This window comes from Nicotiana tabacum, chromosome 19, assembly GCF_000715075.1.
Source record: "Nicotiana tabacum cultivar K326 chromosome 19, ASM71507v2, whole genome shotgun sequence".
Lineage (NCBI taxonomy): Eukaryota > Viridiplantae > Streptophyta > Magnoliopsida > Solanales > Solanaceae > Nicotiana > Nicotiana tabacum.
Genome location: NC_134098.1, coordinates 83,851,766 through 83,873,412, shown reverse-complemented (window position 1 = coordinate 83,873,412; position 21,647 = coordinate 83,851,766). Strand labels below are relative to the sequence as shown.

At 34.3% G+C, this 21,647-nt stretch overlaps 2 protein-coding genes and 1 pseudogene across 2 annotated transcripts; 2 read left to right on the top strand and 1 right to left on the bottom strand.

Annotated features, from left to right (window-relative positions):
- Window positions 1-11,845: 11,845 nt before the first annotated feature.
- LOC107794555 (thaumatin-like protein 1) lies at window positions 11,846-14,586 on the top strand. The gene is made up of 3 exons (XM_016617051.2): window positions 11,846-12,493; window positions 12,616-13,285; window positions 14,105-14,586. The coding sequence occupies exons 1-3, from the start codon at window positions 12,421-12,423 to the stop codon at window positions 14,457-14,459; spliced, it is 1,098 nt and encodes a 365-aa protein (XP_016472537.1). The 5' UTR covers window positions 11,846-12,420; the 3' UTR covers window positions 14,460-14,586.
- A 997-nt stretch (window positions 14,587-15,583) lies between these two features.
- Window positions 15,584-18,538, bottom strand: LOC107794558 (endo-1,4-beta-xylanase 5-like; annotated as a pseudogene).
- Window positions 18,539-20,376: 1,838 nt separating this feature from the next.
- LOC142173571 (uncharacterized) lies at window positions 20,377-20,745 on the top strand. Its single transcript, XM_075239190.1, has one exon. The coding sequence runs from the start codon at window positions 20,377-20,379 to the stop codon at window positions 20,743-20,745; it is 369 nt and encodes a 122-aa protein (XP_075095291.1).
- The last annotated feature ends 902 nt before the right edge of the window (window positions 20,746-21,647 follow it).

Below are 21,647 nucleotides of genomic sequence, written 5' to 3'. Positions count from 1 at the left end.
CACATTATCAAACGACCAGGAGTCTCAACAGTTAAATTTTTCAATATTCAAACGCCTAAATTCAAAGATTTATAATAGCAAACGAAAATTATAACTGGGATGAACTGAGGAAAGGATATAGAGACACTGTATATAATTGATGAATAATCATTCATTTATCAGGTTACAATATGATTTCGAATTTGATCAATGGCATTAACAAATGCAATTTGCAAGTGAACAAATGAGTGTTTTTTTTGCGTTAAACTCCCCTAATGGATTCATATTATATTCTCATGGGGTTGTGATTTTAATATACGATATCAGGGTATTAGGAAGTTTTTTTGTTTTTTGGGAAGCTCGATTTAATGTGAGTGCATTTCCCATTATGTAAATATATGGAATTTTAGTAAATTTAGTTCTTAGGGCCACTTATAGTCAAAGTTTCCTGCATCGGACATATTGGAAAATCATGAAAAGGCGAGACTCTGAGGGTCATGGAATCCAAGGCCACTAATCCACTCCCTATTGGCTTAAAATATGGCTAGCCTACCCCCACACGTACAAATGAGAAATCCACCTTACAAAAACCAAAAGAAAAATAAAGAATAAGGATTTGTTATAAGGAAAATTATACTATCTTGAGAAATTCTATTGAATCATGATACAAATTACAAAGAAAGAAAAAAATCTCCTCCCTTTTTTTTTTCCGGAAGAAAGGTGAAATTGGACAAAATCGATGAAACAATTTGTTTTTGAGTAAATAGAAAAGACAAAATAAATTATAAGATAAAATGTTGCATGTTTTCAGTACTTCAAAAATTACAGATTTTGATAGCGAGTTTAGACTTTAAACGCAGAGTGAATTTTTTTTTTAAAAAAACCTAGAGTGAATTTAAAATTTGAAATTTTACCTCTTATCGAAAATTATTACACCCTATTTATTATAAACTAAAACAATTTCAAAATATTATTACTTATACCTACATTTTCTATTTTAGAGTAAAAATAAGTATTTATTTATACCTACCATTAATGCATGAAATATACCAATTATGTTCTTTCTCTCTCTATTAGCAAGATTCTCATTCCTCTCTTTTCTCTATCAAATCAGCAGAATCGTCGGCGTCATCATCGTGGTCATCGTTAGAATCGTCTTCGGCGTTAGAATCGTTGGCGTCATCGTCTACTATTGGCTCATCCTCTTAGGCGAACAGATCTGGCCATGGCTACGCCGGAGAAGATTTGAGGGCCGAGTTTTTGTTTGTCTCTATTTTTTGTTTTAATACAATGTATATAGTTTTTTGCTTGCCCGGAAAATGTCATCTCCGACAAACTTTCTTCTCTTCTTTGTTATTTTAGTCACATGATGATATAAATACATTGTATTGTGTACAAATACACTCAGATATATTGTATTTTTTGTATAAATATATTATTTTTTGTATGTATTTATATATTTCGAAGGTCTGTATTTTTTAAATACAGCCGAATATCATTGTGTTTTGTGATTTTTTATTGTGTGAATACAGTCGAATTGAATACGGTAAATTGAATACAATGTATAATAGTGAATAATAAATATCTGTGAATTGAATACAATGTATACAATCGAATTGAATAGAACGATATACACCCTATTTCTTGATTACCTCGTTGTATTTATAAATACAGTCGCGCGAATACATGGAATACAACACAGTAGCAGCGAAATTTATGTAAAATTAATTTTGTTGAGTTAAATTATGAGTGATACACGCTAATTGATCATCTTTCCGTTATTAAACATTTGGATTCCCCTATTTTTAGGCGAATACTATTGTATTCATGAATACAGTAGCGCGAATACAGCAAATAAAGCCGCACAACTGGACTCCCCTATTTTTTAGGCGAATTCCGCTGATGTATTCGCGTAACAACTAAATAGTAGTTATATGAAGTAATTATATATATATGATACTTATAGAAAGTTAATAGCCACTAAACAATAATAGTTTCTAAAAATTTCTCATTAAATATTTTTTACGGCCTTATTTTAATAAATATTTATGATTTATTATTTTTTTAGAGCGACTATTTTTTTCAATTTATTTCTCACCCCTCACGAATCTCAATCGCAACAGGCCCATGCTGACATGAAGCAAAAATCAGCAAATCCATTCGGTGCTAATAGCGACACGTAAAGCTACATCCATATCATCTACTTATTGGCCATCCTTTATGGCATGTTTGGCCAATCTTTTAAAATCAGCTTATGGTCAGAAACAGTTTGTGTTTGACTAATTAATTTAAAAAGTACTTTTGAAAAGTAATTAGTGTTTGGCCAAACTTTTGAAAATTGCTTCTAAGTGTATTTTTCTTAAAAGTGCTTCTCAGAAAAATACTTTTGGAGAAAAGATAATTTTTTCTGGTTCTCCTCAAAAGTACTTTTTTTCCTTCAAAAAAATTTGGCCAAACACCTCAATTTTTTGCCAAACAGGCTATAGATTTTATTCATATTTCTTTGACTAATTGAACCCATTTTTTGGTGATTAATGTGAGTATGTTTAATTTTTAATATTTTTAATATTAAATTCATTATATTTTTAAAATTATGAATTTATATATTTATTTTTATGATTTATTAAAATTTCACACATAAATTTATGTTTGGTGCAGCAACTCTATATCCACCTATGTGGCCAAAAGCTATCCCCAAATGCACCTATCAAATCCATTTTCATGTTAATTATTCTACTTCATCATGGAAACGTAGTTGCTCGTTTTCTTTCTCTTGTTTTTAAAAAAAGTTAAACTCCTTTTATAATACTATTGGCCTTTTTATAATACTTTTGGGTGGAAACATGTGCTCTAACTTCTAAAAGTGTAAATCTCACTCTATCAGTATCTTTATTCTCCTTCTAGACAGAATCAAATTTTGTTATTCTTTACTCCATTGTCCATACTATAAACAAGGCCATCACAAAAAGGGATCGATTGGAATTTCGACTTATTCGTTGTAATCTCACAATCGTAAATTTCATGTTTCATCAAAAGTATTTTATTTTTTTCTATTAGAAGCATATACGAGTTCGAGATTTATAAATTTTAAATTCTTACATAGGTAGTGTAATTTACTTTAAAACACACATGACCTCTCGGAAGTAGTTGAAGATCTAATTTTTACTTTTCACTCTAATTAATTCTTCAACTCTATGCATAGATGGGAATCGAAGATCCGAAAACAAATCCCATGGATCAAGTATTCTTCCTCTTCCAAGAGTAGAAAAAGCAGTTCCATGACAATCTCATTATTAAAATCCTCCTTTCAAATTCAAACTAGGCCTAGATATAATCCAATCTATTTAGAGGTTGTTGGTAGAATGTATCAGGGGAAAGAATGTATGTGTTAGCTTTGATATTATTAATCTCTTATTTGGTAGTGTTTTTTTTCAATAATACATGTATTAGCTTTGATATTATTTATATACCCTTTTCAATACTATTCTAATACATAATAAATTATGGGATGAGCAACACCATGATTCTTAATACATGAATAAGCATGTATAATGTCGCGACCCCAAATTCCCTTCGTAAAATGTCGTGATGGCACCTAGTCTCTAAGACTAGGCAAGCCTATCAATACGGAATAAAAATAAAAATCTGAATTAAATAAATCTGAAACTTTACATAATTACAATTCCCAAAACCTGGTAGAAATAAGTCACAAGTTTCTAAGGATTTATCATCAATGTCTCTATATAGCAGAGTCTAAGAAAATAAGGAAGTAATATAACAATAATAGAAGGGGACACCGGAGTCTACAGACGCTTGCAGATATACCTTAAAGTCTCCGTACACAGGTAATTCACTGATGTCTGAGCTGGTAAGATGTACCTGGATCTGCATAAAAAGATGTGCAGAAGCGTAGTATGAGTACACCACAATGGTACCTAGTAAGTGCCAAGCCTAACCTCGGTAGAGTAGTGACGAGGTCAGGTTAGGCCCTACTGGGAATAATTGGCATGGTAAAATATTTCATAATATAATAAAATAAAATAACAAAGGAAATGAATCAAATAGTATGTCACCATTTAATTACTCAAATAATGGCAAATAATACCTCGTGGAACAAAACGGATTTTCTTTTCAACTTTAAGAAAAATCACAACAAAATCAAAGGCAACTACGGCCATAAATCAATATCAACAAGGGCACTCCCGAGGTACCACCTCGTAGTCCCAAGTCATAAATAAATTCACAATATCTCATTTCCCTTATCTCACCGCGGGAGCCTTCACAATTTATTTTAAAGAAATTATTTTTTCCGAAATAGCATCCCGCGTTTTAACCATCCTTATCACACCGCATGACTTCTAGTAGTTCCCCTACTAGCCACGCGTATCAAGCCATCCTTATCTCACCGCCTTATCTCACCGCATGCGTTTCAATACCCAGACCTTATACCACCGCATGCGTATCAATATCACAATATATCACAATTTGCACCTCAAGTGCTCAAATAATTTAACTTGCAAAAATAATTCAACAATAATATTTTTTACAATAAAGAGCTCACGAATCATGTCAAAATAACTCATCAATAATAATTTTTCACAATAAAGAGCTCACGGCTCCATCACAATGAGTACGAAAATCTTACAAAAATATTCAGGAATAAATAATTCAGCAAAATAATATTTCAAAATCTTTAATACGTTACTTCAATACCAAATTTAAACATGTCAAATATTTCATATCAATAATATTTAATTTAAAGAAAATCAACCTTCAAATAATGCACAGAATAAAAGAAACCAAGTTCCAACAAAACAGGTAAAACAATTAACAGAAAAAAGGTCAAGCAAATTTAAAGTATATAAATCAAATCAATGATGGAGAATATAACAAGATTTATTAATTTAATTAATATGCAACAGTGACCTACACAATTTAAAAATATAATCCTTCACATTTAGCCTGTGTACACACTCGTCACCTCGTGTACACGACTTTTATCACATTACAATTAATACTAATCCTAAGAGAAATTTTCGCACACAAGGTTAGGTAAGTCACTTACCTCGACTTGCTCCAATTTAACCAAATAATACGCCTTTTCCTCGATTTTCCGATTCCGGTCGACTCGTATCTAGTCATAATTAATTCGATACAGTCAACAAAAATTATAGAATCAATTCCATAAAAAAATACTATATTTTTAAATAAAATCTGAAATTAACTCAAAAAAATAGTTTATGGGGCCCACGTCTCGGAATCCGGCGAAAATTATGAAATATGAACGCTCATTCAACCACGAGTCTAACCATACCAAAATGACTAAATTCCAATAACAATTTGACCCTCAAATCCTCAAATATGCCCAGGCTTTTAATCTTTGTGATCGCCAACATCCACACGGGATCGCGAAGTACAAATTTTCACTGCCCGAATTTAACTCTACGCGGTCGCGGAAAATCCCACGCAATCGCGAAGCACAGTCTCCGCAAGCCAACGCGATCGCAAGCCTTCTCACGCGATCGCGAAGCATTAAGTGCGTGGCCTAGCTTCTGCCTCGTTACTTTACACGAACGCGGACTTCTTCACGCGTTGTCAAGTTACAAAATATCAAAGCTACGCGATCGCATCCCACTTCACGCGATCGCGAAGCACAAAACTCAGCAAGCCTCAATTAACCTTACGCGATTACGATGTAGAGCTTGCCAAACCTACGCGATCGCGGTTAACCTCACGCGATCGCGAAGAACAAATTAACACTGCCTCAACTAAGCCTATGTGATCGCGTACCAATCTTCGCGATCGCGAAAAAGGTTTAAAATACCAGAAATCAGCAGCTACCAGCAATGCCAAAATGAAGGAAAATACTCCGAATACCATCCGAAATACTCCCGAGCCCCTCGGGACCACAACCAAATATACCAACAAGTACTAAAACATCATACGAACTTAGTCGAGTCTTCAAATCACGTCCAACTACACTAAAACACGAATAACACATAGATTCAAGCCTAATGAACTTTGAAACTTTCAATTTCTACAAAAGACACCGGAACCTATCAAATCAAGTCCGATTGACCTCAAATTTTGTACGCAAGTCATAAATGGCACAACGGAGCTATGAAAATTTTCGGAACTGGATTTTGACTCTGGTATCAAAAGTCAACTTCCCGGTCAAACTTCTAAACTTAAATTCCTATTTTAGCCATTTCAAAGCCTAATTTAACTACGAATTTTCAAATAAAATTTCGAACACGTTCCTAAGTCTAAAATTACCATACAGAGCTATTGGAATCATCAAAATTCTATTCCGGGATCGTTTTCTCAAAATGTTGATCGAAGTGAGACTTAGCATTTTAAGGCCAACTTAAGGAACCAAGTGTTCTGATTTCAACCCGAACCCTTCCAAATCCCGAATTAATCATCCCCGCAAGTCATAAATTTATAAAAGCACATAACATAAGTTTTATTTAGGAGAACGGGGTTCTAAAAGTCATAATGACCGGTTGGGTCATTACATATAAATACAGAACTGCCTTTCAGAAGCTTTTATTCTGTTGTTGAAGATTGTGAGTTAACTAGCACACAATCACACACAAAGCAAATAGAGAAGAAAAATCAATACAAGGATTTAACGAGGTTCGACTAAGCCTAATCTTCGGGGTAGAAGCAGAGAGAGCTTTCCACTATGAATGAGAAGAAAAGTACAATACAATCTATAAAATGCCCAACTATAACCCTTATATATAGATCCCAAATAGTCTCAAACATATAAGAGAAAGGTTTTCCAATTTGACAAGGACAATAGGTTTTCCTTTCCAGATCTATTAGGACAATGAATTTTCTTAAACCTATAGGGACTATGGATTTCCTAAAAATACAAGAAAATAATTCAAACCACAAAATAATAAATCTGCCCCTTGGTTTGAATTCTCTTTATCAACAGGAACAACGTCTCTCTACCTTGCCCTCGTCCCTCGCAAGGGCTCTACCCATTGCCGCACACATCAACCAAGTCTAGGCAACGCTTAAACTTGTTAAAAGACTTAATCTCTTTAGCCATAGCATTAATCCGTCAATTTGGTTATGTACTCGGAATAGCTTCCGGACAGCTATAACACTCAAATGCATCAACGGTCTCTGCAACTGCCAAAGCATATCTCACAGAATTCGTATATCCAAGAAGATTCCCATCAACTACGTTTGTAAATCTTTGTGTTCGGTTGATCACTCTCTTCTCTCTGCCTATTGCAATGCTATATGGTTGTTGTTGCGCAGGTGCATCAAAATATCATTTTGATCAATATTTTATACCCCATCCACTTCCTCTTCTTTAGAACTACTTGGCTAAGCTAGTGGAGTTTCAATTTCTAGCTCTATGTGGTCACTAACACCATGATCTGTTTTCGCTATTGCATTTTCCCTCTGACTGTCCAGTGAGACAAATTCATTAAATGTCATATCCATACTGATAATTAGCCCTGGAGTATTTTGATATATGCACCACAACCTATAACCTTTCACTCTAATTGCATACCATGGAAATATGTACTTCTTTGCCACCGGCTCAAGTTTTTCATCCCTCACATGAGCATAAGGAGGACAATCCAATATCCTTAAATTTGAATAATCAGCAAGCGAACCGGACCATACCTCAAAAGGAGTTTTGAACTCAAAAGTTGTGGATGGAGATCTGTTGACCAAATAACAACCTGTATTGATTGCTTCAGCCCAAAAAAACTTGCTAACACATGAGTGTGAGATCATGCTCCGTGCCCTATCACAAAGCGTTATGTTCAAACGTTTTGCAATACTATTTTGTGTTGTTGTTCCGACACAAGTGCGGTGTCTCACTATGCCCCCTTTGCTGTAGAAATTATCGAACTCAAAATTGCAAAATTCCATCCCATTGTCAGTTCGAAGATGCTTAACTTTTCTTTCTATCTGCCTCTCAACCATCGTCTTCCATTTAACAAATGTCGGAAATGCCTCATATTTTATTTTCGAAAAATAAACCCACACCATCCTTGAGTAATCATCAATCAAAGTCATAAAATACCTGGCACCACTCTTGGATGAAACTCTGTTTGGACCCCACAAGTCTGAATGTATATAATCTAACTTGTCTCTGGTCTTGTGCTCGGCCTTCTTAATGAACTTTACCCTTGTCTGTTTACCAAGCACATAATGCTCACAAAAATTCAAAACTTGATTTTTGTACCCATTCAGCAAATTCTGCTTACTCAACAAAGTCAACCCTTTATCACTCATATGACCAAGTCGCAAGTGCCATAACTGAGACTGATTCAGATCACTTTTCACATAAACTATAACAGCTTCCCCTTTAACTACACTGGCCTGAAGATGACATAATTTAGAATACAGTTTACCTTTCACGAGTACCATAGAGCCTTTACACACTTTAAGTATTCCATTCTTAGAGTGAAATTTATACCCTTGATCATCTAAAGTCGAAAGAGAAATCAAATTTCTCTTTATCCAAGGAACATACCAACACTTAATGTTTCTAATAATTCCATCGAACATTCTCAATTTGATGTTACTAATCCCCTCTACTGATAATGGATTATCATCTCCCATGTAGACAGTCTCACTTATTTGCTTGAAAGTTGCAAACCAATTATTGTGTGGACACATGTGGAAAGTAGCACCAGAATCAAGAACCCAAGAATTCTGCCCATGACTAGAACTCACAACATAGACTTCCCCTACATAGTCACTATCATCAGAATTATTGTCAATGTCAACAATATTTGTCGAATTATCTATTTTCTGCTTCCCTCTTTTCTCTTCAGCTTAGGACAACCTCTCTTGTAGTGACCTTGCTCCCCGCACTCATAATAATTTTGCTTCCTTGCTCTACACTTTGATCTAGCGGTTAAGTTTTTTCTGTTAAAGTCATTTTGTTGTGTTCTTCCTCTAATCACAAGACCCTCACCCTTAATTCTGCTATCTGAAAAGCTCTTTTTTCAGTATTACTAATATCTTTCAGTGAAATGTTGTCTTTTTCATATAGCATTGTATCGACAAAAGTATCATAAGACGGTGGTAAGGAATATAACATAATCAAGGCACGATCCTCACTCTCAATTTCGATATCCACGTTCTGCATGTCCATTATGATTGATTAAACTCATCAAAGTGAGTTTTAACAGGTGTACCTTCGTTCATACGGAGATTGTATAACCTCATTTTCATGTAGATGCAGTTTGTTAGCGATTTCTTAGAATAAAAATCTTCCAGTTTCTTCCATGCTGTTGCTGCAAAAGTTTCTTCAGCAATTTCCCGAAGAACGCTATCTGTAACGCTCATGAAAATCGCATTCCAAAACCCTCTCCTTCAGATCTGCCTTCTTTGTCTATGTCATCCCTTCATGAAAATCCTTATGAATTGCCTTCCATAACCCTTGTAACACCAATGACGATTTCATCATAATCTTCCATAGATTGAAACTATAACCCCCGTCAAATTTCTCTACTTCGTACTTTGTTGAAGATTATGAAAACATCTTAACCCTAGATTATATGTAGAAATCCGAATCTTGCTCTGATACCAATTATTGCGAAAGATTGTGGGTTAACTAGCACACAACCACACACATCAAATAGAGAAGAAAAATCAACACAAGAATTGAACGAGATTGGGCTAAGCCTAATCCTCGGGACAGAAGCAGAGAGAGTTTTTCACTATGAATGAGAAGAAAAGCACAATACAATTTATAAAATCTCCAACTACAACCCCTATAGATAGATCCCAAATAGTCTCAAACCTATAAGAGAAAGGTTTCCAATTTGACAAGGAAAAAAGGTTTTTCTTTCCCAAATCTATTAGGACAATGGGTTTTCCTAAACCTATAGGGATTATGGATTTCCTAAAAATACAAGAAAATAATTCAAGCCACAAAATAACATATTCAAATCCTTTCTAACGCACGTGGAGTGATTTTTTTCAAACAATTTCAAAAAAATTATGCAATGCATGTTATTGTTAATACACCAAATCGAACAGTCGATAAGAACTAATCACAATATAAATAATTTGAGTATTACTAATCCCGATATTACTAATATTTCCTATTTAGTATTATTCTTATACATCATACCAAATGATCCCTTAGTGTTTACGGTGAAAACTACTTCCTTCGACTACACTTTCATTGTATAAACACAATTTAAGCAATAAGATAGGAAGAAAAAACACTCAGGCTATTAGAAAGATGTAAATTAAACTGAAGTATCATACTACTACTCTTTAGTCGAATAAAAAATTAACGATGTTTGTTGAGAACTAAACTGAAAAATAAAGAGAGGTAGAGGGATTATAGAGAAAGAATAGATAGGGAAGTAGGTATTTTTACGATATGGCTATACAATACTAATCTTTTTGGACTGTCTTTGCCACACTCAATTTATGACTAGAAATTTATCAATTCTTGTTATATATTGTCACACACTATATATCAATTGAGAAAACTACATGTTTGATCATTTTTAAACAAGTATTTAAGAAAATGATACTACTTTTTGATTATTCCATTAATAGCAATTTTGTTTTTACAGTATTAACATATTGTAAACGTTATGCCCACAATTAATGATTTAACAATACCACAAATCATGGAATAGATGCTTTTCCTTATTTATGTCTTCACACTCTCTCTTCTAAATTTATATTCTAAATCTCCAAATTCACTGGGGCTCTTTCGACGTTTCAAATATCTCAAACCTAACATGTTAGAAAATTGATTCTCTATCTTCTATAATGAAATTCATGAATTTTCAAAATAGCGGATACGAATTTTTTGGGAAAGAAGTGACTGAAAAGTGGGATTGAGACGAAAACTGATGGTGGTGTAGAGCCGATTTTGGAGTTTCTTTGTTCTTTGATGGCCATGGAATTGGATGCAGGAGACATGGTGAAGTGGGGATACAATGGAGAAAGCGAAGGTGGGAGGGAAGACTGAAATTATTAATATATGAGATGTATATGATGCGTGTATATATATATATATATATATATATATATACATATATATACAAGTTATACCACATATATTTCCTATATATAAAATGTACTATTTATATATATGATGTGTATATTTAATAATATATATGGTATTTGCATAGTTATGTTTATGCAACAAAAGTATGTCAAATTAGATTATAAAATTTCACACATTCAGAATATATGTTGTGTATATTCCTTATGTATTCGGCGAATAAATGGTTAAAGAACTATGTATTATGCATATCCAAAGAATATAATACTATATACTAATAATAATTAATAAAATACTCCATCGTATAATTAATTAGATAATTATGTCATATGTATATACCATTTATATATGCTATATAAATACTATACAAGTAGTATATTATACAAATAATATTTATACAACTATAATATATTCTAAATATATTAGTATATCCTATTATACAAGTAAGATACTACCATGATTTCGGTGAGAGATAAAGCAATTAGATTTTACCAGATTTAGATGAGAGATAAAAATAATAAAATTTTAGCAAACATTTGAAAAAGAGTAAATATCAAAATTACTTATTTTATGGAGGTTACCATTTTTCGTTCAATTTGCTTATTTTTAGGGAGTATTAATTTTTATCCTCTTTTTAATTTATTGTACCTATTAAAAAAATATAATTATTTAGTTGCCATGTTAGTAAAATAACTATTGTTGCTAGATTTTTAAAATATTTTCTTAAATATTGTCTATTTATGTTTTTACCTCATATCAATTTTCCATAAGTTATTGATGATAAAGTAGGCCCAAATGGGCTAGCCGGTCTATATTTAACACCGGGTAAGAAACATCTGGTCCCAACAGTCCAGTGATCTAGGTCATAGGACTATAGTAGCATTAAATTACTTCACCTTATCGCATATTGTGTATTAAATAACGAGCATATTATACAATTAAAAATGTTACATAAAGCATTGTGCACAGAAAAGATTCTACAGAAAATAACAAATTTCTATACTCTCAAGTCTGTATTGAATTATTCATCTTCCAACTGACATTGCCATTCCTTACATCTCCCATTTCTTTTTCTTTTCCTTACAAAAAATCATTTTTGTTGTTTTATGAACACTGAAAACCCTACATTCACAAGTCCTACAATACCCAAACCTCATTCCCATTTCTCAATTTTTTTTAACTCTACTCTGTTAGTATTCTTCCTTATCACTATCATCTGCAACAGAAACAGAGAGTAGAGCAACAAAAAGCCCAAGATCAACCCCACCCTCTCGTCCTGTTCCTGCTATCGTCTGTTGCTCTTTCTCATTACTCTGCTTTTTGCTCTTTTATTATCTAACAATTAAACCCTTTATTTTTGTTGAACTAGTAAAACATTACTACTAGTATTCATCAGCTAAAGGAATAAGCAAAATACCCACATGGATCTGTCATCTTCTTCTCCTTCACACTTCATTCTTAGCTTGTCTTTTGCTTTCCTCGTTCTATCGAGAGGTAAACAAATAAAAATTTCATTCTTATGTCATTATTAGCTTCCTTTTTTCGTACTTTACAGAATCTATAATGCAACATTGCAATTGTGTGATATTAAAGTTGTGGTTTTTTCTCTTTTTCAGGTGTGTTAGGGGCTACATTTACATTTGTGAACAAATGTGAGTACACAGTATGGCCAGGTATTCTTGCTAATGCAGGTAGTCCAACTCTACAAAGCACTGGATTTGAACTTCCGCAAGACTCTTCACGTACATTCACTGCACCCACTGGTTGGTCCGGCAGGTTTTGGGGCAGAACAAGTTGTTCATTTGATGGATCCGAGTCGGGTTCTTGTGGAACTGGTGATTGCGGCTCCGGTGAGGTGGAATGCAACGGAGCCGGAGCTGCTCCGCCGGCGACTCTAGCGGAGTTTACTCTCGGAACTGGCGGGCAAGATTTTTATGACGTGAGTTTAGTTGACGGGTACAATTTACCTATGGTAGTTGAAGCTTCGGGCGGGTCGGGTATGTGTGCGACGACGGGTTGTGTTACGGATCTGAACCAAATCTGCCCGACGGAGCTTAGGAGTGGCGGTGGAGAAGCGTGTAGGAGCGCGTGTGAGGCGTTTAACAAGCCGGAGTATTGCTGTAGCGGCGCGTATAGTACACCGGCGACTTGTAAACCGTCGATGTACTCGCAGATGTTCAAATCTGCTTGCCCGAGATCATATAGTTACGCTTATGATGATCCAACCAGCACTTTTACTTGCAGTGGTGCTGATTATACGGTCACATTTTGCCCTTCAACCCCAAGGTAAAATACTATTCCTCTACTCTTTTACTCTTTTTCCTTGTAAATTGCCCACAAAATTTTAGCTAAAACGTAAAATTTGTTATCAAGCTGCTTGCTACAACAATTATAACTCCTTCGAAGTTAGAATTATAAAATCAGACTTTAATTAAGCGGTTTGTTATAATAAGTTAAAATACACTTTCAATCGAAACTTGTTCACATTGAATAATTTTTTGGAAAATTACATATATACGTTTATAAAAATAACAAAATAGAAGTTATTGTTACGACAACAACCACCCACTAGGATCTTACAAGCGGGTTCTGGGTATACTAAGACCTTACCTGTTCTGAAATACTCTTTCCTCGAAAGAAAGAATAGGAACAAGTAAATAACAATAAGGCCAAAAAATAATATGGACAATGTAAGGACCGAGAAAAAATAAATGGAAAAATCAGTAGCAATTGCAAAGGTAATAGTCACAAGCAGGAAAACGACAAGGTACTAAAAAATTGAATACTAAAACAATACTGGCATTCTAAGAATCTTAGACTATGTTCGTGGGTTACAATGAGTAAAAATACAATGATTGTATAAAGTTCTTTGAACATTTAAATTCTTTTCTTTTTAAGGGTGTCTTTCTATGTTAAATTCCATCTTTCGTACTCCATTAGTTTGCATCTAACGTTGGTGTTAGCATTAATTAAAAAGAAGAAATGCAATGATTTTGGTCACGAGAGTAACTGACAAATGCTGCAGTAAATGATGTAATTGGTAGCAGTACATTTCATTGACATTTAGCTAATGAGCAAGCATTATTTGGTTATGTAATGGTGCAGTCAAAAATCTACAAAAGATACGACACCTACGACAACTACACCCAGTGATGGTGGGTCTTATGATGGGACAGGAGTTGTGGACCCTGCAACAGGAACATCGTCAAGTTCTGGCCAAATGGTTTCTGGATCAGGTGCCGGGTTAGAGTACGGGTCAGGAACACAATACGGGTCAGGATCCGGAACAGAATATGGATCAGGAACCGAAACACAGTCCGGATCCGGGTCTCAAGCTATGTTAGCAGATGGGTCATATTTAGCTGGATTAGCCATGGGAGAATCCGCAAGAGTTCTCTATCCAACAGCTTTGCATTTCAGTGCTTTGGCTGCAACTTTGGTTTTATTTGTTTTCTTGTAGCTTGTAATGAGAGTGGGGTTTTTTGCCTTTTGTCCAGTAAAGCTGATAGATTCCTCCAGATTGTAAGCCACCACTTTCCATAAATTAATGTTCTTTTTTAGCTATGAATTTTTCTTTTTCTTGGCCCTATATTCACCTTTCAATGTGTATGTGTAATGCAGTATTCTTTCTCCCCCGGCCCCCTTCTCATTATCCAAGATTTTGTTGGTGTTAGGTGTGTAATTATTTAAGTAGCATATATCTTGAGATTTGGATTGGCGATTTACTTTACCCTTGATTTGGGGCATTAGAAATTAGTATCTGGAAAAGGGGAGAAAAGATGGTCGGGCCAACATTGGGCGATAAAATTGACTTTGCGGAAATCGCAAGCATGGCTTTTATTTCTTTTGTCTGCTATGGCTTATGCTATACTGCATTGATAATTACATTACATCGACTTGTGTGAGTTACTATGTTGTTTGTATTATGTGAAAAAAAGGATTGCTTAACCCTTCAAACTGTAGTAAGGGTAAACCGGGTTGTCCTGCTTTCACTGTGAAATAACAAGTGGACTGTCTTCTTTGATCATCCAGTAGAACAATTGGATGGGTTGAGACAAATTTGAACAATTTTAATAGATTGAGTTATAATTGAATATAATCAAAGTTTGCTTAGATCAACATTTTGGTCAAAATGGGTTATAACCTAATCCGCTCACATGAATGATCTCTCATTTTTCTTGTTTTGCCTTTTGCCATAATTCTTTTAACAGAATTATCCATCTCCAAATTGACACAATTCCAAGTTCTTCTAAATTGTTATAAATTCCTGTCTCAAGAGTTGATTTTGCATGCTTGGTTTGGACTTTGACCCGTCGGGCTAAATTGTTTTGGCCCATTTGACTCGATATTTTGGGTTCAACTCCTAGGGTCAAGTCAATAAACATGATCATCCAAACTGTTTTAGCTTAGGTGAACTGTGCCAGTTAAAAATTAATGAGTTGATTTTGCCACTTCACTATTTAGTAGTGCCTTAAACCTATCTGAAGAAAAAGACAAAGTGTTACAAAATGTGGTAACTTTTCTTCACAAGATCATGTCAAAATCTATGTAAACTTTATCATACATTACATCTAAGTAACACCATCACAATTGAACATTTAAGTGCCTGGTTTCAGCACCTGTATATAGTGAGAATGTTGAAATAGCTGTTCTGTTACCAAATATGACTGTATTCACCTAAAAACCCAGAGAAGCTAAATGAGCCATGCTCATCAGTCTGACCATTCACCACCCCAGTTTGCCATTCTTTCAGCAGGTTATCGATTACGTCCCCAGCAGGAAGGTTATGAAAATAGTTATCTGTCAAACACATCTGATAACATCCATTAGTATGTAATGCTGTCCAAAGCATGATTCCATTAACATTTGGATGCGAAAATCCCTCTCTTAAAACCATCTCTAGATATCTAGCCTGCGGGGATAATATCAAGCATAACTACTCAACTTTGTCTACTATATAATATTAAAGTAATAAACTACTCCTTTTTTTAATAGAGAAAAGTAATAAACTATCTTTTGTCACGTTAAAAACATTAAAATGTAATTACATTTACACGGTGGATTTCCTTTTTATCTTCTGATCTATTATATAGTGACAAAATGCTTACGTGGGCAAAGGCGGATCTATGATTTAATGTTTATAGGTTACTACAACGACCTCGAGTAAATTCTCAATAGTAACTGGGTTAATTTCAAACATTTATAGATATTTAGTGAATTTTTCGAACACAATTAAAATTACACTGTTTGTATAAAAACTATCGGGTTCGCGTGAACCCGTAGCTCTCAAGGTTGATCCGCCTCTCGACGTGAGGGGTGACATGTCATAAACCTGACACCCGAAATTTCACCTTCCGATCAATGTTATTTTCTGAGCAATTCACACATAGTTCGGTACTTTACCATGAACAAAAAATAGTTCTTGTGATGTAAGTAAAGTTCAGTGTTCATACGTGAAATTAACTCTATTTTGTAGAGATTTTGAGTCCCTAACCTGAGTTTATTTATCAAGTGTATTACTGATATCAACTTCTGTAAGCCATATGGGAAGTTCAAGTGTAGCCAATTTGTCTAAAACTGCTCTGATAAGGGGAGGGTTTGGTACTGTAAAATGTCCTTCTAGGCCAATTCCATCCATAAATACTCCACCTTGTTTTAAATCTCTCAACTTGGAAATGTAGGCATCAACTGTGGAATTCATGTCATAGCAAGTCTCTACAACATTATAGTCATTCATAAACAATTTAGCTAAGGGATCTAAATTCTGTGCTGTTTTGAAAAACTCCAGACTAGTATTGGTACCAAGTCTTTGTTCATAGAAATCATAGTGAAGCATCTCATTGTCAACATCCCAATGAATGAACTCATTCTTGTATTTACTTATCAAACTTTCAATCCTGGAATTAACAGCTGATTTTAGCTCTGGACCAGTTAAATTGCGATGAAGGAACAAATCTTGGATCTTCCCAGAATATGTTGTGGCCTCTGGCAATGATTTGGTTTGCTCGAACGAATTCCAGCATTTGATCAGGTATTGTATAGTTCACTTCTCCTTGTTGTGGTTCTGTTGAATACCACTTGAGTTCATCTTCAAAAACCGCAGCGTTGAATCTCTCTTTAAACCATTTCTGTAACAAGTTTTAGTCGTTCACACACTTTAATATGAGCTCGTTTGGCGTAGCTGATTAAAAGTAGCTCAATGCTGAAAAAACATTTTTAAGTGCTGAAACTGATTTTGTAAATGAGTAGTTACATGCTTCAGTAGCAATGGTGAAACTGATTTTGTGAATCAATAGTTACGTGCTTCAGTAAAAATGCTGAAACTGAAAATAAACAGAGACAAAAAGCCCTTACCTGAACCAACTTATAAGCTTACTCAAACACCTTCGATATGAGGCTGATCGTTAACATTCCTAAGTCTTGACAGAAAATTTGATCAGCATTTTGCCTGATATGATGGATTTCCAAGAATTGTTTTTCTGATGGCAGAACCAAGTGAAAAATCTCTAGATACTTGGTCTACTATGATTGATGCTCCGGGCAGTCTATTTCCGTGCACATCTGATATGTGTATAATTGCTGCCCTTTTTCTTTCCTAGTATTGGATTTAGCAGAACTATTGTAAGTACACACAAAGTCAATGAATGTTACAATAATGAAAAGCATGGAGTTGTAGGAGTTACTTTATCGATTGCGTCTTGTTGATTTTTTCTCCATTGTTCGTAAGTAAATGGCTGCAAAGAAATACTAGTTATAGAGGTATTTAACATTGCCCTATCTGATCTCTGCACCAAAGTATGATATTATTAGAAACTTATAGAAATTCAATACTTGAACTTCCCTTCTAAGGCACATACCTGGAAAGACGAGAGCATAAGAAGAAGGAAAATCAAGCACAAATCCACCTTTTAAAAATGACCGGCACCCTGGCCTAGCAATGACATTTCCCACACATTTAACTGTTCCATTATCTGTTTTTAGGCTTGCCTTTATCACAGCTGAATCTGCATCAAGTATCTGTACCTAACCTATAAAAAACACAAAGACTGATAACTGGTAAATATTACTCCCATTACATGTTTGTAATGCCATGACAAATTTGAGAATGAATATATGTATGTATGAGAGAGTTTTAGCAACATAACTGACCATCATTTTCAAGAAAGGATGAACAGTTAATTCAACAGCTATTGGAAAAATGTGCAAAATTAAGTTCATAGATGTACTAGTAACATGTAAAATGTTACCTCAGTATATGCAGAGTGATCGTAAATAGGTCCCTCTGCATCGAAATAAAATCCATGAAACAAAAAAAAAACAGCTTTTACTTGTAGCTACATACATACATGTTAATTAAACATATAGAGTACCAACATCCAAATGGGAATATGTAAAGAAACAAACTTTTTCAAATCCATAATAAATTGTCACAAAACAAAGAAAGAAAGAGAGAAAGAGAAAGACCATACCATAAGCAGCAAACGAGGGAGCTATGCTGAGAAAGAGTCCTAAGAGGAAAAACGAAGATTGACAGTTCATTTTTCTCTTAACGCTTTGCTGAATCACAGACCTAAGTTTTCTTACAGAAAATTTAAGTTTATATAACTTTGCAACCATGCCACACAAGATACATGGGACAACCTACAGTATACAGTATATATATCTGTATTCTAAGAATCTCCGTGACTGATCACATGTTTATGCTACAAAGATAACGTAACTGAGCTCAAGTAAAGGACATATTAATGTCTCTAATTTTTATCGTTTGTTTAACCTTAGGAATGTTTTCGGAAATTGTTCCTTGGACTATAGTCTATATATCAAATGTTTGAACGCAATTTATAACCATTTATATTGTACTCAATTAATTACCTAATTGTTTTCCTTTCTTTAATTTTCCATAAAATATGTCAGAATACAGTAGCTATTTTGTCGTTGGGTCTCTTTTCATGGGGGTCTAAATTCTAATCACAGTATTTGAGTGGTAACACTAATTTATTTTTTCGACGATAATGAAGTAAGAATTTTTGGAAAGAACATGACACTTGAATGAAATAGCATAGGAGTGGAACCGTGCCCAATTTGACCTCAAATTTCTGTGTATCTAAAAGGAGTTAGTTGATGTGCCTGCTTGTTTCCATCAATATTTAATTGAATTCAACACAAGTTATTACATATACAAGAGCCCAGCGGCGCATTGTATGAACCAGGGTGTAGATCGTGTGAATCGAACTTTGTAGTATTTTCTGATTTTTTTTATATTCGTCAATTAAAAAGAGACATTTTCTGAATATTTATTATAGCTATTGCAGCCGATGAAATAGCCACTGAATTGGCCATTTACGTAACAGAAAATCAACTCATATCAAACTGTCAAATTTGCCGAATAATTAGCAATAATCATCTTGATATGATATCGATAAATCTATTTTGGAACGCTAGTAAGGTAGTATAATCTTCATGCCATTTTTTTCTCCTTTTGCGAAAATTGAAACGAAGCAACTCATTACTAATGTCTTAGTGATTGCTGGAATGAGCTCTTATGTTACATATGCCATATTTACAAGAGGAGAAGAAAGAGGGTGAAAAGAACAAGAAACGGGAACTACACTTTAATTGTATTGACCAAAGTCTTTTATCCCTTTCTATAACAAGAGATCTTGGCCGTTCATCATTACCAAAGTCTTCAGATCACAGGCCTTGATTTAATACAGTTGTAACACTTAGAGACTATTTCTAGATACGTGTGAGCATGTGAAGTAAAATGTATTTTCTTTATTCCTTTTGTATATTCTGATTAGTTAGTTAGAGTGGTACAAATTAGAGTAGTACACGTAGCCTAGCATAACAAATTTAGATTATTTCTTCTTGTATAAATACATACTCTATCCGTTTCAATTTATGTGAACTTGTTTGACTGGACACGAAATTTAAGAAAAAATAAAGACTTTTGGAATTTGTGGTCCTAAACAAGTCAAAAAGGGCCCCAGAGTATTTGTGTGGTTATAAAAACTTCTCATTAAGGGTACAATTGTAAGTTTAAGCTAAATTATTACCAAATTTAGAAAGGGGTCATTCTTTTTGGAACAGACCAAAAAAAAAATAGGTTCACATAAGTTGGAACAGAGGGAGTATGCAACTGTTAATAAAATTACATAGAAAATTTTCACAATACTGGTTTCTTCCTATTATTTCATGGTATCAGAGCAATAAGCTAGATCCTTCAGTTCTTCATCTCCGCTTCTCTTCGTTTTTCGATGTCAATTCTCAATCATGCCAGACACCACTTAGACCAGCTTGGTTCAACCTGCTTCTGGTGGATCTACAACAATTGATCCAAATCATGCTTACTTCCTCCATCATCTGATACACCGGGTATGACCCTCGTCAATGCTGCCTTCGATGACAAGGGGTTTCAAGGATGGAGAAGATTAATGCTAATAGTACTTTCAGCAAAGAACAAAATAGAATTTATCAATGGAGCTTGTCCTCCCCCAGCTGTCACTTCTAAGGAATACAAACCATGTAGTAGATGCAATGACATGGTGACTTCATGGTTTCTCAACTCACTGTCCAAAGGCATTGGGGATAATGTGATCTACTCAAAATCAGCGGATATATGGACCACCTTAGAGCACAGGTTTGGACAGTCCAATGGAGCTAAACTTTATCACTCGAGAAAGGAATTATCAAGGTTAACACAGGGAATAAATGATATAGCAACTTACTTCACAAAGCTCAAATGATTGTGGGATGAATTAGACTCACTCAACTATGATGTAAAATGCAATTGTCTTTGTGTTTTATGAAAGAAAACAAAAATTGGAGAAATCATTAGATGAGGCTAATTCAATTCCTAATAAGACTAAATGATGAGTATGGACAGGCAAGGGTAATCATTTTGATTATGAACCCTTTACCAAATATCAACCATGCTTATTCACTTATTTTACAAGATGAAAATCAAAGAGAAGTTTATGCTAATCCTCTTATTTCTACTGATTCTTCTTCTTTCATGGTAGCAAATCAAAATAACTTTGTAGGGTATGCAAATTTTTCACAAAAGAATGGGAAGCAAACATAGAGAACCTATGGACACTAACAAAAACATGGAAACATCTCCCAGAAGGCAACAAACACATCTCAAAAGAGTTCAACTTTCAAAGGAAAGAAAACCAAATTCAACCCAAATGTGTCTTGTACCCATTGCAAGAAGGTAGGACACACTATGAGTGACTGCTACAGAATCATAGGGTTTTCAGAAGACTTTGAATTCACTAAAAGAAATCAAATGCAAGTGAGGAGCAATGGGACTTTCTCAATAAAATAGGGATATGACAATAACAACAATTATAATGAGACCATTAACCATCACCTTTCAAAGGGTCAATTCAGCCAACTAGTCCAACTGATCGAATAAGTTAAAGTGGCAAAATATGGTATAGAAATCAATGTAAATGTAGTGGCGGGTACTATTAATAAGTATTCTGGTTTATGTTTTTCAGTTTACAATTCTACTACATTGATTTAGGAGCCCCAAAACACATGTGTTTTGATTCAAATGCTTTTATATCTTTGTCACCATTTTCTGTCCCTTTACATATAAATCTGCCAAATTCTTTTAGGGTTACTGTCACTCACATAGGCG